Genomic DNA, 18,467 nt, shown 5'->3' on the forward strand with positions numbered 1-18,467 from the left:
TATAGTGTTTCTGTAATACCCCGTATGTAAATAGGGAGTACAATAAAACACCACCTTTAATAAACATAATTGAATGTACACATTTCCAACAATGTCAACAAAAACTGAACATTGCAAACTTTGTAAAAGGCAGAATCTATGGCAGAGCTGTTATATTGAATAGTTTGTACAGGTGTACATAATTAAATGGCCACTGAGTGTATATTAGAGGTATATTATATATCATCATCATCATATCATATGCATGATTATATCTCAGAGGTGATCACAGCCCTAGAGTTGATGAGGAGAGCTGCAGAGGATAGCGCAGGTAATGACATACCTCTTCTGTGCAGTGGCAGTGCAGTCACCTCGTCTCCATCTGCACCCTGTGGAGGAGCACACAGCAGGAGGCATTTTTACTGTGAGTGCGTCTTTTTGGGGGGTTTGTGTCAACACAGCTGTGATGGTGTATGTGACAGAGTGATATCACTAATAAAAAGCTGAGAAAGTGTAATTGTGTTCCAATTTGGTGGGTACAGTTTAAATGTACGTGTGTTTCTGATTGCCTTACATGTGTCTGTGTGTAATGTGTGTGTACATGTGTGTTTTCGTGTACATATTAGATATACGATAAAGAAACATTGAAATATATTGCAATAAAAATATAATGAAATTATTGAAATATATTAGCATTATTTCTTGTTATTGATAGACTGACACCAAGTATCAATGTTATTTATCAAACATACAGGTCCACTATATAGACTTCCACAGCCTGAGCCCGTTTAGCTATTTAATGACTCCTCGTTACTCCTCGTTTCACCCAAAACCCCAAGATAATTGTTTTTTTGGGGGATAATTTACAATGATATCAATCAGACAAGCAACAAATCCTCCCATTTAAGGAGATGGAAAAGCGACTGTTTGGCATTTTGGCTTAAAAAATTACTAATTTATCAATTAATTGATCAAAATTGCAGATTACATTTCTGTTGATTGTCTAACCAATTACTCAACGTGAACTAGTCATCCTGTGCTCTGCACTTGGTTTTGTTTCTCCTAACCCAGAGTGCAGCATTTGATATAGAGTAATTGCATTATATTTTGAGTTCTGCTGCGATTCCCACCCCTTGTTTACAAGTGTGCACACATCTGAATATGTTTATGTGTGTGTGTCTGTAACTGTATTATGTGTGTTTAGTTTGCCGGCGGAACCTCTTGTCTGTGTCGTAGCTGAAGCGTCAGGTCTCCCAGTATCTGGCTTAGCGTGGCTCTGACCGCTGTGTTGATGCTGCGCTGGTGACAGCTGGACACATAGGTCTCAATACACACCTAAACACACACACACACACACACAATTACCTGTCAGTGAGTGAGCTTTCTTATGCCTGAGTCACACAAACTGAAAAGTCATGACGCAAAGTCCCAAGACAGCATTAAATACAGACGCTGAACTATCAGGGAGATTTATGAGAGGTTTCCATGGCGTCACAAGTTACCATGGTAACCAGACTAATGAGAGAGAGGGGGCAGGGGAATGTATTATCAGTGTATCAAACATCTTCCGGCCAGATTAGAAGGTCATAGAGTAAACACTGTGGATCAGCAGCTGAGCAACACACACACACACACACACACACACACACACACTTTGCAGCACTGATTAATTGCAATACAATCTGTAAGCTTCAAGGATGTTTAAAGGACACTGATAATTTGAATATGTAATTGGTTTCAAAGTAAAAATTCAAAAGACTAAACTTTGTTTTGATAACTAAATGAAAGCGGCGGCAGGTAATCTGAACGGATAGCTTGACAGTAAATTGAGCCTTCTTGCCCAGGGAGCACTTACTCCCAGGCCACTCCCAAACCAAACAAGCTCCAAAAATGTTTAAAGACGGTTTAGTTTAGGTAGAAGAATACAATTAGTTTGCTGGGATTTAATTGTTGGCGCTTGTTTGGATCTATACACAGCCTGGGAGGAAGCACTGCCTGAAAAGAGACACCACAGGCACTAACAGTGGTTTACTGAGGTCAAGGTTTACTGTAGAGTTTATTTGACCACAACTCATAACAATGATTCTGAATTGGATTATTTCATACTGAAAAGGGCGGTGATCTGCAAGCGTTCTTTTAATGTTACCATTTTTTCCAAGGATTTGGTTTACCTGCAAGTTCTTGGAACTAATGCTGGGATTGATTAAATGTGTGCAACACTGCTATGTCCAGGAGGGATTGTTCAACACCACAAATCCTTACAGAGGTAAATAGGAGGAGGGTTTAAGGGAAGAGGTACAAAGCATGTCAGCCATGAAATGCGCAAGCCAGGATTTATTTTACTAATTACCAAAGGTCTGGTCTATCTTCTGAGCGTCACTCTGAGAGCTAACAGGCCCAGCCTCACGTACAGATCCAAACCATCTCTGCTAATTATTTTAATACAACCTGCATTATTAGGTCTTTCCGCCTCAATGAGTATGTATGTGTGTGAGATGGACAAGAAAGCAATGAACTGCCTCCCAAAATGAAAACGCAATTTTACCACCTGTACCACTTCACACAGCTGATCAATGTTATAGTATGAATGTGTTTGAGGCTTAATATTTTTACATTTTAAAGCTACAAAATGTAAGATTATGTACTCATGTTTAGAGAGGGAAGATAATGATACATTTACAAAATGTTCAAAGGCTAACAATTGGTTTTATAGCAACACGATGATTGCATTGCCATGTGTGCATTTATTATCCACTGGATGTTAGTCTGACGCAATGATGTTCAATTTGTGATATTATATTGTAGCTAACAGGCCGTCCATGTGTTGAATGTAAAACATGTAAACTTAAAAACAGACAAAAAGATAACAGCAGATGATGGGAAAAGAAAAACCTGTAACAGAAATTTGAATTACTGCAGCTATTCATTTCTTTGCCTGTAGGTGGCGACAATGTCATGCCTACATCTGCAGTACTAAACTGCTGCTGCCGCTGCTGCTATTACTGCCTTTTCCTCTAGGTGGTGCAGGCTGGCAGGTGTAGAATTGGTCTGACAATGACACAACAGCTCCCCCTAGAGAATCTGCTGCTTGCTAAACATAAATGATTGAGCTCATGAGTTGCACACAAGTTTCACGGGGTAGCACCTAAAAGCTGCACAATACAACTTTTGAGCTTTGCAGAATTTTTTGCCTGTTGGTTTGTCTGTAAACAGCATTTTGTTTTTCAAATCTAATGTATGAATCCCATCGGATTTAGTGGGCAGACACACCTTGAACCAACAAACAAATGAAATAGTTTCCTTTGCAGCCTAAAACCAAGGAACCAACAGGGATAGAGAGCTCTTTCTACGACTCAAGGCATGTTTGAAGAGACACTTAGACTCAGTTTTAGGTGACAGGAATGCAATGGTGCAGATTAGTTTTCATGTAACAGATATGATCGTATTAAGGCAACGTATTAAACACCTTCTCCCGGTAGCCGAAACTGAATGAATCCCTCAACGCTGCCAATCCCTGCATTAAGAACCTGTACTGAGCCTCACTGTTTATATGGGATGTTGGTAATGGAGTGGTGTTGACAACCTCTCCAGCCACCCTGAGTTATGACCCAACACAAACAGAAACACACACACACACCAGATGGCCGACCCTGGCGGCCCTTTAACACAACATGTTGACCAGGTTTTTATGAGCTGCTAATGGACGTCAAACATCACCTGGGTGCAGGAGCTGCTGCTGCTGAGGGAAGAGATGTTGCAGGAAAACACCATACAGATAACGCTCTGCAATCTGGTAAACAATATGTGAGTTTGGGCATTTGGGTTTACGTTCGGAGATAACGGGGGGGCTGGTTGTCGGTCAGGTGGCAGGTCAATGATTAAGATGACATTAATGACTAAGATGACATTTTCAGTTCATTATATTTCTGCTCAGGTGGAGCACCTGCAGGAGCCGGGGTCCCTGTATGCTTTAATTTGTTGATTGTTACAAAAAGCTTTCTGTAATGTGTCTTGCTCAGGGGAATTATGAAAAATCTATCTTTTGAGTATAACATACTCTGCCCACGCAGCCTTGAAAGGTGGCTGTAAAAAGTTTGTAACTTGCCCCTTTGCATAGTCAGCTGTAATCAGCTTGAATTCTAATGTGATCCAATAAGAAAGCATCAAAACGTCCATGGAAACTTCTGAAACCACTCCTGCAGCAGGATCTGCTTCTCCGCTGTTGATTCTTACGTTCAGTATGTTCCCAACATTCAGAGCTTCTCCCCAACAGAGCTAAATACACTACTCTGGTGTTGTGCTATAGCTCTAAAACACCACAGAAAGTAACAGTTATAGGGAGTTTGGGGAGTTTTGGGAGTGTCAGGGAGTGGTGGCTGTCAGATACTCAAAACCTGGAGTATTCCTTTAAGGCCGTGCAGAGCCTCAGAAAATCTTCTGAAATCCAGAAAGCACTTCAACAAAAGAGATACAGAGTAAGATCATCTAAAGATCAACTGGCTGTTGAGTCGAAGTCGACACCTGAAACTGGTATTTTGCCAGAAACTGTGGTCCCAACTATTCCTCTTCTTTATTAGTCTTGAACTTGTAGGTTGGTTGTTTGTATTTATCAGTGTTTTCACAATGGACCTAATGAAAATAAAGTTATACTGCAAAGATACAATTGGAATATACAGTTATATATGATTCACTGTGCACGCTGCAGGGACAGACAGACTTGATTAATGGCCGTATTATGCTTTTACAGTGATGGTGGTTACATTTTATATACCTCTGGGATAGGGGCTAATTTTTATTTTACCTGTTCAATCTCACTCTGAATGATGTCCTGTAAATTATCAGTTGTCGGTTACTGAGCCTTTACTCTCGACAAACACTACCACTGACGAAAATGTAATTTTACAAACATATTTCAGCAATATTCTAATAATTAAGCCCTAAATAATCATCACTCCAAAGCTTTGCCAAGAGTTTCATGTTTACTACAACATTTTTGTATAATTGTGCAACCTGATTTTTAAGATTTATATCATGAATTTTGATAGCTAACCCATATTTAGTTGGCACCAGTGAACTGCGCAACCAAAACCTTTTTCAAACAGGTAGGTCAAGTATGTTACAGGCTGGTTTTATGGCAAATATCTCCCTTCATCTCAAAAGTCTCTCCTGTTCTTGTCTGTATTTCCCAAAATCAGCTGATCTTCATACCTGTGTGTGTGTGTTTGTGTGTGCATTTCAACTTTCTGAATAATTGATGAGATTACAGCATGAGACAAGGCCTTTGGGTGAGTAGGGACAGAGCAAAGCCTCACTTTTAAAAATAGACTGAGCTCATGTACTGCTTGCTATGTTAACAGTTCACTGTCCTTTATAAAAAAAAAAAAATAAAAAAAAAGGAGTGATGCTATCTGTCCTTAGTACAGTCTGGGACAGTCCAATCAATACTGCGACCATGAAAAAATAAGATAAAATAAAAAAATCGATGCCTCATTTTTGATTTGTCATCAGGTTAAAATTAAGAACTCCATAAAGAAGAAACAGCAAATATTAGTGCAGATAAATTGAAGAGGATGTAAAATGGTTACTTCCAACATTTCTTTTCTTTTCATTAAAGCTCATTTAGCTTTTAAAACAAACTCAAGGGTTGAGCGGTAAACATATGTCTCCTAATCACTGTCTGTGAAACTATTCTAGTGTATTCCGTTCTATTTTAGTCCTTCTAGTCTATCTAAATCATTCTGATGAAGCTGATGTGCATGACACAGACTCAGGCTGTCCTACCTCAGCAATACGGAGGATGGAGTCTCCATTAATGTCAAAGTTTGGTGAGTAGGTGATACACAGCAGGACCTGCACAGAGGAGACAGAAACGCAGTTTTATACTTTCTAAAAGAGAATGAAGTCAGTGAGACAAATATAACAGCTCAGGGAAACAGACTTCAACTGTTAACCTAATCGCAGTCATAATCACTGTCACAAAGTTAGTCCATATTAAGTTGAACATAAATTGGCAAGATCTGTCAGCTAGAAAAGACACAAAGCAAAATGAGGCGACTAATCAAACTCTAAAGAGGCCACATTACAGGAAACCATCAAAGAAAAAGCTGCAATGCAGGCAAAATCTGTCTTCATGCAGAGCTGTTCAGCTGCCAAGCATATTTACATCCCTTTACCGTTCTAACGTAGGCCTACTGCCGACTGAGAGTGCACTGTGCAACATAGTGCAGAAAAATAAGTTCAGAGTCTATTGGCAGACACTGAGTCCAAATATTTAGCAACTTAGATCTGGATTTGGGGGCAAAACAGTGTGTTCATACACCCTCAGGTCTTACCTTCATGACTTCCACCTGCAGGTCTTCATGGAGAGATGGGGTGACTCTGATGGCCTCCAACATCTGACTGAGCAGCTGCTTCTCCAGAACCTCCACCTCCACGGCGACCCCACCCACAAACCTGTCCTCGCACAGGAGCTTCTGATTGGAGAAAGGCAGAGGGAAGACAGTTTCAAAGAGCAGACCACTGCTGCTGTATGCAAAAACAGCATGCAATCAAACGATTTCCTCAGTTACAGGCTAATGGTGAATGCTAAAACATAGTGTATCAGCAGCGCAAGTAGAGAAGAGTTATAAAGCCAGAGACTGACTCAATAATGTCAGTTACACAGCATTATTTATCTAAGGTTTGCTTGTTTGGTCATACTAGACCAAATAGGCTGCAGTAACAAAACCAGTGTATTGAGTTAGGGTCAGAACAAGGGTGCATTTTATTGCTTCTGAATTCTTTGAAATGTTTTAATTGTAAAATAAATACTGGGTTATTTCTTCTTTTAATTTTAGATATTGTTTTTGCAAACCTATGCACAACCAGATTTTTTTTTTAATAAAGAAGAATAAAATGAACAAGGATAAAATAAAATTGTTGGAAGAAACATAATCTTTACAGTTCTGCTGTATATTACCGTACCTGCATTCCAGTAAGGGCTGTCTGTCCCAGTTTGGTGTTTTTAGACTCCAGAGCCATCTGTAGCGGCAGCAGACAGCGCTCTCTGGAAGCACAACAAAAACACAAACATCCCTGTTACCATTAATGCTTTCAGTGCAACTCACAGTGTTGTAGTAAAGGAGTCTTTGTGCGCCACAAGTGGAACGGTAGCTTTGATGAGCCAGAATCACATCACAGCCAGCCTGTTTTTCATCCTGCTGCATTGCAAGTGACGTGTGTCTTGTTCAGTACATCAGTATAGTATATCTTAAACCCCAGACAGAGTTCACCTCTCCAGAGCAGACTGCAGCCAGAAGGAAAGGTTTACTGTTTTAATCTGTGAATGCTGCTGCTGTTCCACGAGATTTTGGACGACTCAGGGGAAAACAGATCAGCAGAATATGAGAAGGTCTCAGTCTTGACCTCCATCATGAACTCCAGCTCCTCCTCCCTCTCTCCTGCTTTTAGTGATACTGTACATACTTAAAGTTCAGAATATCTAATCACAACTGAGCTTCTGTCCTCGGCCACAGAGACACAGAGCGTCTCCCATCCGGGTCTGCTGTCCCCTCTCGCATCTCTCCTTGGTCTGGTGCTGCAAGGGTCACCATGCTCCATTAGTGCGAGAAGCTACTTTATTACACACACTCACGTTCAATGGAGGAGAAACCTACTGTGTTTTGTCAATTTGGTGCACTTCAGGTTATTTTAAACACAGAAACAGATTTCTAGTAATAACAATTAAAACAATCAACAATAAACAGATGTTATGTTGTTATGTGGAGCAGTTTTGTAAATTGTACAAAAACTGAGTTTACAGAATATAGTCAGACTGGGTGAGGCTTTTTGTGCCTCCATCCACACAGACACAGATATGTCACTGCTGACTGTGATGGGACTCACGATGCAGTCGGGCAGGCAGTGTCTTTGGGTTGTTAGTGTCTCGCTCGGGCTGAGAACCTGTGATAACATGCTACAAACAGGCAACGTCAATTTCAGACATTTCAAAATTTCTGCTGAGACACCAAAGCAATGAGCGAACTGAGTTAACCCAATGCCAAAAAAGACAAATGAGGGACTTTAAAAGGGAATCTGTTGCCTTTAATACTGCTCGTTAACTTTATGTTACATTGTGCTCCTTATATTGTTGTTTGCTTTTAATTCTAGACGGTCGTTGATGATATCTGGTAGGGCGCTACAGATACAGTACAAACTAGCATTTATATCAGCTCTGGCCCATTGCTATTGTGGATTCACAATAAATAAAAATAACTTCTCTCAGTTAAAAATTTAATTCCTTGGTAACCATATCCTTTTTGTCCTAAAACTAAACACTATAGTGTCGATCAGAGTCAGTTACATAACCCAGCAACTGTGTTGGAATCACAACACTACTTCTTTTTTTTCCCCCATTTCTTCAATCTTTCTTTGTCTTGTTTTCTGCTGTACACTCGCTCACTCTCTATCTCCCTCTCATTATTTGTAGCTGGTTGAATCACTGTGCTCTGCTGCTGATAGCAGGCTACTGGGCTTCATCTCGGAGCTGTCACAACTACATTGGTTCAAATGGGCTGCAAGGAGCCACAGTTGGCACGGTACCCAGCATTTCCCAACAGTTTCAATGAGTTCACACACTATTTATGAGCATGTGGAGAGCAACAAATAAAAAGCCACAAAGAAAACAACACAAATAGAGTATTTAGCCTGAAATCTGAAAAAAAGGAAAAACATTAAATCAGGACAAGAATCTTCAAGTCAACAGCAAAAGAAAAACCTTTAAAAGGGCCTTAAACCTAAAACCTTAAGAAGGCCCATGACCCATAATCAGCTGCTCAGAAATGTTTACAAAACCACCAAATTCAATGCTTTTGAAATTTTTTCTATGACAAGAATGAATAAAAACAAGGTAAAATATGCATTTTCTCAACCAAAACTTATTATTCTATTAATCAAGGACCTCCCATAGCAACTATCCTTCAGAAAGAGCCATTGTTTTATCCTGTTTTGATCTGGCAGTCAGTTTATAAGAGTAGGTGTCCTCTTTGTTCGAGTGGCTGAGAGCCCATTTTGTAATAAGAGGCTTGAAATCTTTTTTGTAGACACAGAGGAGCACACTGGCTGAGAACCACTGCACTACATTATCATCAATATTTAATCTAATAATCTCTAATAAAACAATAGAGGTTATTGAATGAATAATTCATGGTGTGTTGAGCTGCAACAGCATCCAGAATTTATGGCACCTTCATCACAATCCAACGGCCACCAGCAGCAGCGCTCCATTCACTTTACATTTCCATTTTATAAATTCAAAAACTCTCAACCAGAACAAAACAAAGCTTCAATGCCATTACACAGAATATTCCCATGACAATGCATGTTCCTACAATGAAATATTATGATGGAGTTCTACAAAAGGAAATACTGGACTTTAAGTTTGAACCCAACCATACAGTATTGGAGCTCCACATTTTGGCTACAGTCACAGTGAACAGCTGTCTGCATTTGTGAATGTCAGCATGATTTATAGATGCGATTAGCATAAAGGGGGTGAACTTAACTACAGGAACACCTGTAAAATCTAATATATCCAAAACAGCAATAAATCTTACCTTCAAATCTTACTAGCTGGTAAAGTTTTTGTGTGCACACAGAATTTTAGATTCAGGTCCATGGTCATTTCTGAGACCATACGATGTAGTTTGTGGTAGGACGCAGCGGTCCAATCAGAGCTGAAACTGACCTTATTAACCAGATCGGGTATCGGCCAGATGTGACTGATCCACAATTCCAAACAGTTTCTTTGTCAATGTCATAATAAAATTCAATATTTCCACTATTAGTTACATTCAATAAGTCACGACGAGCTGCCGCCGCAGTTATTGTTCACACAGAAACCCTCGGCTCATGTTGCCTTACATAAACCTGATCCCAGTGAGTTCTCTGCAGCGAGGTATACAGACTTTAAACCTGGGAAGAGGAGAGCACTGGCTCTGGACTGGTACTTGGTAGAGTTGAGATACTGGAATTGGTTTTGGGAAAGAAAAAGTCGGATCGGTGAATCCCTAGTTTGTGGCTCAATTTAATGCTTTTTATTTTATTATTTATTATTTAATTTTTAATTTTAGGCAGAGCGGCTAAAGCTCCTGCCTCCCAATAAGGAGATATGGGTTCGATTCCCGGACCAGACCAACATCACGCAAATACAATTGACAGTGCAAACACTGTAGTTTAACTGTCAATTGTGTCTTTGATTACTTTGAGGAACTCTGGCACATGATCAGCAGCTTCTTTTATTTTACTTTCTATTAGTATTTCTATTTGATGAGCTGTGCTCATCAGCAAGGGGGCCTTACTGTAAACTGCTGTGATCAGCGTCTTCTTGATGCAGGAAACACACTTTGGGGTGTGTGGGAGATACAATCTGATCTGTTTCAGCCTATGTAATGGGTCTCCCTCATACATTGTTAGGAATCTTCACATCTTTGACAGTCTCAATTATTTTTTTTAAAGCTTCACAAAGTGAATATTTGTTACAGGGCTGTTGTATTGGATTGCACAATCGTGGAGTGTTAGTCTTGGGCAGACAGATGTTATTGTGTCCAGCTCCTGTAGTCTAATTTATATATTCTCTGGTAATTATACTGTAGTGGTGTCGGAACTGTGTTTTAACTGAGTGAGGTGTAACACTCTTGCTTTATGACACACTGCCTGAGCTCAGTGCTTAAATTCAATATTTGCATTATCATCCCAGGAATTATTTGATCATTTAAATTAATTCAAATCATACACACTGTGTAAAATAGAGGTGTGCAAGCCACAGGGCTCAGAGAGAAACAGTTTGAATTTTAATATTCAGTTATCTATTCCCTGCAGCAGGCTGTGCAGTATGTGTAGCTGTAAGGCAAAGCTAACTTCATTTACAGCTTAATTCAAGCATTTCAGGTGGTCTAACAAACCCTCTGGCACCCAATGACCAGCAGCTCTTGGTGACACAGTACACGCCACCATTTGTTCTACAGTATGGACATTGTTTTCAATTATCATACAAAGAACATTTTCAGTCTGCTTAATGTTTCTTGTTCAGGTTCTGTTAGGTTTGTTGTTTTTTGCTACAGCGACTATAACAAGTTTTGACTTCGTGCCTTCGAAGCTTTGAGCTGACGTGAACTGAAATGAGCTGAACGGAGTTGAAATGAAACTAACTCCGTGCCATTTAACTTACCGAAGTTGTGAAGGGGAAATCTTGGCTGATCCATTCTGAGACTCAAGGGTTTCTGTAATTTAATGGAACAAAGAAAAGGAAACACTGGGATTAATAACTCCTGACAGATATGCTGTATTACATTTACCCAAACCAAAAGAAAACAGAAATCCCCAGCTGTTAAGTATTCGGTATGCTGAGCTCAGAAAGACCAGAGGTGAAACAAAGAAAAATCTGGTTCCCACACAAAAGCTAAGTCAACAGTATTTGACAATATTAACTAGCTAGTTAGCATAGAACATTAGCTCTGATACAATGGTTTTGGATTAAAAGCTGCATGTCAAATGTATGTTTAGCACAGAGGCAGCCACACAGTTGAAGGATAAGGCTGGTAATACTGTATATGTTCATATGTCACAGACATAACAGAAATACTCACTTGAGCACCAAACGTGTATTAATTCGCCGCCCCAACAAATGCACTATTTGCTCCTGTTTGCGTAACGTTTGTTAAAAACTACAGTGGCCAGCACTTTCAGGTGACAGAAAATGACTGAGTAAGAAAAATGCAGAGTAACTCCTGCCTTATGCTTTAACAAAGCTAAATATCAAACATCTGTGTAAACAGCTTGTTAAAAGTAATGCAGCATTTAAAGTGGACAGTACATCTTCATGCTGATATCTCAGAAACCTTGAGAAATGTTACCTTGGCTTCATACTTTCAGCTAACAAGAGACATACTAATGCATTTTCCTAGCAGAAACTTGAAATATGAGACTTGCTGGCATCTCTAAAACACAGCATAAATCTCCTGTTACTCTGCACAGGCTGTCATGTTGCATTCGTGTTTCAAGGTTTAGTGTACACTAGCCTTGCCCTTGCACTGTGTGTTGCCATACGTGTGCCCTGTGTCTGTGTGCGTGTCTGTGTGTGTGTGTGTCTAAGGTGGCGTTCACAGAGAGATACAACTACGAGCTGCACATTGATTGATGTTATGGGCGTGTCTCCAAATATTTCAAGGCAGTTGGTAAAACATTTCATTGGCTGATGAAGTCCATTGGCTTTCCGTAGAACATTTTTACACACTGCACTCAACTGCGCTGTCCATATCAGTCAGAGGCACACTTAACTGAAATATAGTTCTGCAGTCCACTTTGGTCATGCTCTATTAGCTTTAAACATGCCCTTGGAGTGTGTGTGCATTACTTCAGTGTGTATGTGTAAGATTACACGATTGCCCCGTCATCAGCACAATCTGAACCCATTCTCTACTTGCTGTCTCTCAGAGTTTCACCTGCCACCAAAAGGTCAGGCTGGCCCATCATGGCTATTAATACGAATAATATCACCACTGCCGTCAGTGGAAATGGCTTTTTCCACATGCATGGCCTTTAATATATTTTCTGTGGGATTGTTTCTAACCAGTTTACTGTCACATGTTCTGAATGCTGTTTCAGAGGCTTTTCTGCCTCACTGAGGAGAGAACGTCTGGAGGAAAGCACTGAACTGTGCAGACAGACAGACAGACAGTAATGAGACTTGCAAAGAGTTTCTATTCAAAGTCTGCAAACCTCTGTTTCTGGAAAAGGTTCGTCATGGTTTCCAAATATGCAAGATAGTCGATCTAAGTCATGGTATTACAAATCATTTTAATTTGATCAACCCTTTAGTAGGGTAAAAGAAGACTAGCTAGTCAGCAAAAACTTCAGTATCGGTGATTGTTCATGCTGCTGTTATTGTTATGCTTTTCTTCTATTAGGCTGCTGTAAAACTGGGCCTGTTTTTAAAAAAAGAACTATGGCAATCCTATAATATTTAAAATTTAAAAGCACAAACTATATAAATACTATTGAGTGAGCTGTTATGCATGTTGTCATCATATGACTGCCTGCTGCTTAACTTTATACATAAAGCTCCACGCTCTGTAGTCCTTATTATACTTCAGAGATATTCCAGTATGGAACTGCAGATCTGTGGTACCCAGTCTTGTGTTTATAATGGCTGATAATCTTACTGTACTTTATTTTTGATGTTCTCTATGATCAGTGTTTCTGTGGTTCACTGTTGCCACAGTAGACGGAAGGATGTCGCTGGTTAATGAGGTTATTGCATACTGATGAAATGTATACCTTCAAATCCCATTCATGTTTACATAAGATGTTGCTTGCTTATTCTTGTCTGTCTGCCCTTAACTTTATGATTAAAAAGGTCCTGACAACTTAATTTAAGGCACATTTAAACAAACTGTCTCCTACACATGCAACCTAAAATCAAATTTAGCCATGATATTAGGAAATGTATGGGAACTTAAAGTTGTGTTTACATGAACTGAAAGAAAGCGAATGGACTTTGAAGCTGTTGCTTGGTGTGTGTTTGTTCACAGACACTACAAGTCCGTAAAGGAAAATTATATTCAGCCTCTCAATAATCTGAGCAGTTATAAATGAGAGGAAAGTATTCTAAAATGGTTCATGTATAATTATGTACAGCTACAGGAAAACTGACTTTCCTTACTGAAAGTTATGACATTAAGAAATGGACGCTGCGCACTCAGATGTAATTTTGTTAAATTGTCTAAAAAGAACTGAGTGGATGTGAAATTAAAGTTCCTGGGCTTCGCTGTCAGCTGTGCACGTTGATCACTTAAAAACAGCAGGTGCAGCTGTTATTGGATGATGGAGCCTCCCACCAGCACATGGACGTGGAAGTCCCCTCCACCCCATCAGTCTTTGGGGTTGACAACCTTAAATCAATTCTCAACTTGTTATAAACACTGATTCTCCTTAAGATGTCGTCGTTTCTTGTAATATTCCTATGCCACGGTTTAAAGTATAGGCCTGTGGGATTAGTGAGGCTGCTCTCTGTTCCCTAAAAGCTAGCAGGTGAACGCAGACGCGATTTCCCCATCCCTTTGCCCCCTGGAGCCTGGAGCCTGGAGCCGGGGGGCCGCTGTGCACTCACCGCAGGCGTAGACGCAGGCGTCGCGGATGGCTTTGTGCTTGTGGCCGGACGCGTCTTTCTGCAGCTTCCGCAGGATCTCCTCCATGCTGGCTCCAAAGAATCCACGGCTTAGGGATCTCAAAGAACAGAGACACGCCGGGGCTGGGCGGGTGTGTGTGTGTGTCCGTGTGGGTTTGTCTGTGGTATTTTAAGGCTGCAGTGACAGTGACAGCATCCCTGGACCCCCCCGATGAAGGCGATGATTCAGCCAATGATGTCAGGCCAGCCGTCAATCCTTAGGACGGTGGAAGGAGGAAGCGTCTGTGGTTTCTGCATAAATCCACCGCTACGGCTTCCAGACAGAACAGCGAAGATCACCTGACAGCACACACACACTCATCATAAACTGTCACCCATCCAGCGGTGGGAAAATTCAACGAATAAACGCCCTTGTCTCATCTTCGTCAGTCATTTATCCCTCAGCACTACCGTGTTTTGAAATCCGTTCCAGCTGATACTTGTGTTCTTCCCGGAGTCCAGATCCGGTTCCTTCTGTCCCTCAAATCAAGGCGCTTGCACGGCGGGAACACACCACAGCGCTACACAGAGTCTTCCGCTAAAATGTGGCTTTCTCTCCAACCTGGCAACACAGTATTTACACCGGTTCCCTGCGGGGAAGCTTGAAACTGTGGCAGCAGTGAGCGGACTCACTGGAATGGGGTTTCCTGCCTCGGCCAGCAGGGCGACAGGTGGAGGAAGCTCAGGCACAGCGGCCTTCAGAATAAAGGGCCAGTTCACACCAAGCGCGACAATTTACATGACGTAATTCCCAATATATCTTTTTCCATTGGTTCCATGTCAGTCATTTATGGTGAAGTGGAAGGATGAGGTGGAGCTGAGGAGCCTCACTGCCTGAGGACAGAATAAAAGACAATTAACTTACATGAATAAATAAAGTTATTCATTCATTTGTTCGTTTGGTGAACAGTGTATTGAAGAAGTGTTATGTGGCCCGTCTACAGTGTCTTTAGATGACCTGGCTGCATATCAGTGTCAGTTCGATAACTAAGCACTAACAGGTTTTACGGTTTTTCTCATTTGCATCCGGTCAGTTTCTTGAATGAGAATTTTTTTTTACAAAACAATAAGTTATAATCTGTGAACAGTTAGTTTGTTGTTCACACCGGATTTGAATTTCTCATTCATTCAAGCAAATTGCATGTGTTTTGGCACATGTGTGCAAAAGAGTAAGTACAATTTGCACAATAACCACCTGCACATGGCTCGCTGATCAAAACTGATGAGTTGATTCTCAGTGAAATTGCCATACTCGTCACAACTTCTAAACATTATTTCCTCGTTTGAGTCATCACATGCAAAATGATCCATTCGATTATCAAAATCTGTCAGACATACATGTATATTACATAATTTGTGATGTCTGCTAAATTGGCAAATTACTTTCCAGGTGACAGTAATGAACAATAAATCAATCACAATCAAGTTTGGAAGCATGTATACGGAGCTTGCCAACAGCACGATCTCTACCAATTTTGAACAGAAGCTGCATGCTCGTGGAAGAGGAAGATAACAGAGGAAGAGGTAGAAGGCAAACAGTAAGAGTCCCTGACTAAATCAGAGCCACACTTGTGGACCTTGTCATGAACCGTGGTCTTACAATGGAAGCGGCTGGTCGAAGAGTACAGCCCAATGAAAACAGCTCTACAGTGTCATCAACTGTACAAACAGGTAAATATGTACTCATTCTTTGCTGCTGTTCCAGCACTTTATTCACAACAATACAGCGAGTGTTGTAAAGGTAAATGCAACTCTGAAAATTACATTGTACCGTAAGATATGTGTGAGGACTATACAGTAATACAGCACAATTTGCATACAACATGCTATCTGTAATATAATCTATATGTGGATTCTACATGCAACGACCTCGTGCTGCTGGCAGAGCAGAAGAAATCTGCAACATGGTCACAGCTAACAATTCCATCAGACTGAGAGATCCAAAGTGCAATCATAAATGACAACAATATCTTTGCAAATATCAATTCTGTCAGCCTGTGCACTATAGACAAATATAAATGAGGATGAAACAACTCTACAAGGTGCCATTTGAGAGGAATAGTGACAGAGTGAAGGAGGTGCGGTACCAGTACGTCCAGGTAAACCAGTGGTGTGCACATGGTATATTGTACAGGGAGTTTTACTGTATTTCACTGATGCCTATACTTCTTGAAGTTGTAGATATCCGTACTGTAAGAATAGAAAACATTTCTAAAACAAACTTTATATATTTTGTTCTGTATAACTATATAGGGAATAATGGACCTGGAAGGACAAACAACTCACATTCTTGTTTTTGAAGGATGAGGCTGGGTTCAATCGGGCCAAATACAGCAGACGTGGCTGCAATGTCATTGGACACCGAGCCACAATTGGCACACCAGGCCACCGTGGGGGCAATATTACAATGTGTGCTGCCATTTCTGAGAATGGTGTGAGCACACATATTCCACACATCGCGCCCTATAACGCCCAACTTGTCCTGGCCTTCCTAAATTTTACAGAGACCTAGTACCAGATCACGAAAGAGGTTTAGTTAGACCCGATTTGCCAAATTCATTGTGTGGGATAATGTCAGCTTCCACCGAGCCAACACTGTTAGGGAATGGGAAGGTGGAAAGTAGGTGACGTGAATGCTGCTTGTGAGGACATCACAGGCGACCACTGCAGCGGATGGTTGCGCCACGCAAGGAGATTTTTCCACCGGTGCATCGCAAGGGAAAACCTCAGACGTGATGTTGATGAAAGTCTCTGGCCAGACCAACAAGAGCGACAGCATGGCCACCAAGAAGACGAGAACTTGTAGTGTTACTTCTGTGAGGAGGTGCAATTTGTTGTTTTTTACTGATCTACCGCAGGTTCTTTCATTGTTGCGGGGTTTGTTTAGTTTTTGGCATGGATGTCATTTTGTGACACATTTTCTGTTCACTGTATATGACTTTACATGAAAGATCAAAGGTGAATTTTCTGTTTACAGTACATGTAACACATTGCTACACAAATAAAATTACTGTATACAAATGTGTACTACAGTATTGTACAGTATTGACTTTTCCCAGTAAACTTTTACCTACTGTTGAAATCTGAATCTAAAAAGCTCAGTGCTCTCTCTCTCTCTCTCATATGTATATATATATATATATATACATATATAAATATACATATATATATATATATATATATATATATATATATATATATATATATATATATATATATATATATATATATATATATATATATATATATATATATATATATATATATATATATATATATATATATATATATATATATATATATATATATATATATATATGTATATATATATATATATATATATGTATATGTATATATATGTATATGTATATATATATGTCTGTATGTATGTATGTATATATATATATATGTATGTATGTATGTATGTATATATATATATATATGTATGTATATATATATATATATATATATATATATATATATATATATATGTATATATATATATATATATGTATATATATATATATATATATATATATATATATATATATATATATATATATATATATATATATATATATATATGTATATATATGTATATATATATGTATATATATGTATATGTATATATATGTATATATATATATATATATATATGTATATATATATATATATGTATGTATATGTATATATATGTATGTATGTATATGTATATATATATATATATATATATATGTATATATATGTATATATATGTATATATATGTATATATATGTATGTATATATATATATGTGTGTGTATATATATATATATATCTATATCTCATTCAGCTAGACAAAACTGACATTCTTATATAGTAAAGCAGTCAGTGTCAAGCAAAAAGTAGAACAAAACAGAGATTTGTATATGAGAAATATTTCTAGGGTTGACTGGTGAAAAAGCATCTAAACCTTTTGAGCAGTACGGCTCACACGATGACAAAACTACTTTTCATTTTGGTGGCTTTGGCCGGTTCACTGACACAGTAAACTTTGAAGCATGAACAAAATGTTTTGGGTGAGTTGCTACCTTTTGCAGACATGTTGAGTTGTGATGTCCCATGAAACAGTTGTGACAATTGCACTCACAGTTTAGAGAATGTTAAGACTGTTTCAAAAAATGAGCCAAAGCGATTGAGACTGTTGAAAGTGAAACATGCTGACATTCAGCCAGACATTTATTTAGCATTTTATTCTGTTCATTTCTAGCATGTAACATTTAGGATGCGAGTGTAACTTTGTGAG

The 18,467-nt window shown here is 39.3% G+C and overlaps 1 protein-coding gene across 2 annotated transcripts in view; it reads right to left on the bottom strand.

Moving 5' to 3' along the window:
• Positions 1 to 15,012, bottom strand: part of arfgef3 (ARFGEF family member 3) — a 65,416-nt gene extending 50,404 nt beyond the window's left edge. For both annotated transcript variants that reach the window (XM_044214136.1, XM_044214135.1), the window contains exons 1-7: positions 14,126 to 15,012; positions 11,186 to 11,237; positions 6,943 to 7,024; positions 6,312 to 6,452; positions 5,761 to 5,829; positions 1,198 to 1,314; positions 323 to 368 (exon numbers count right to left, since the gene is read on the bottom strand). In XM_044214136.1, coding sequence (XP_044070071.1) covers positions 323 to 368; positions 1,198 to 1,314; positions 5,761 to 5,829; positions 6,312 to 6,452; positions 6,943 to 7,024; positions 11,186 to 11,237; positions 14,126 to 14,210 — 592 coding nt within the window. In that variant the 5' untranslated portion in view covers positions 14,211 to 15,012. The remainder of the gene's footprint in view (positions 1 to 322; positions 369 to 1,197; positions 1,315 to 5,760; positions 5,830 to 6,311; positions 6,453 to 6,942; positions 7,025 to 11,185; positions 11,238 to 14,125) is intronic.
• Positions 15,013 to 18,467: the final 3,455 nt, after the last annotated feature.

The sequence above is a fragment of the Siniperca chuatsi genome, linkage group LG11 (assembly GCF_020085105.1).
Source record: "Siniperca chuatsi isolate FFG_IHB_CAS linkage group LG11, ASM2008510v1, whole genome shotgun sequence".
NCBI lineage: Eukaryota > Metazoa > Chordata > Actinopteri > Centrarchiformes > Sinipercidae > Siniperca > Siniperca chuatsi.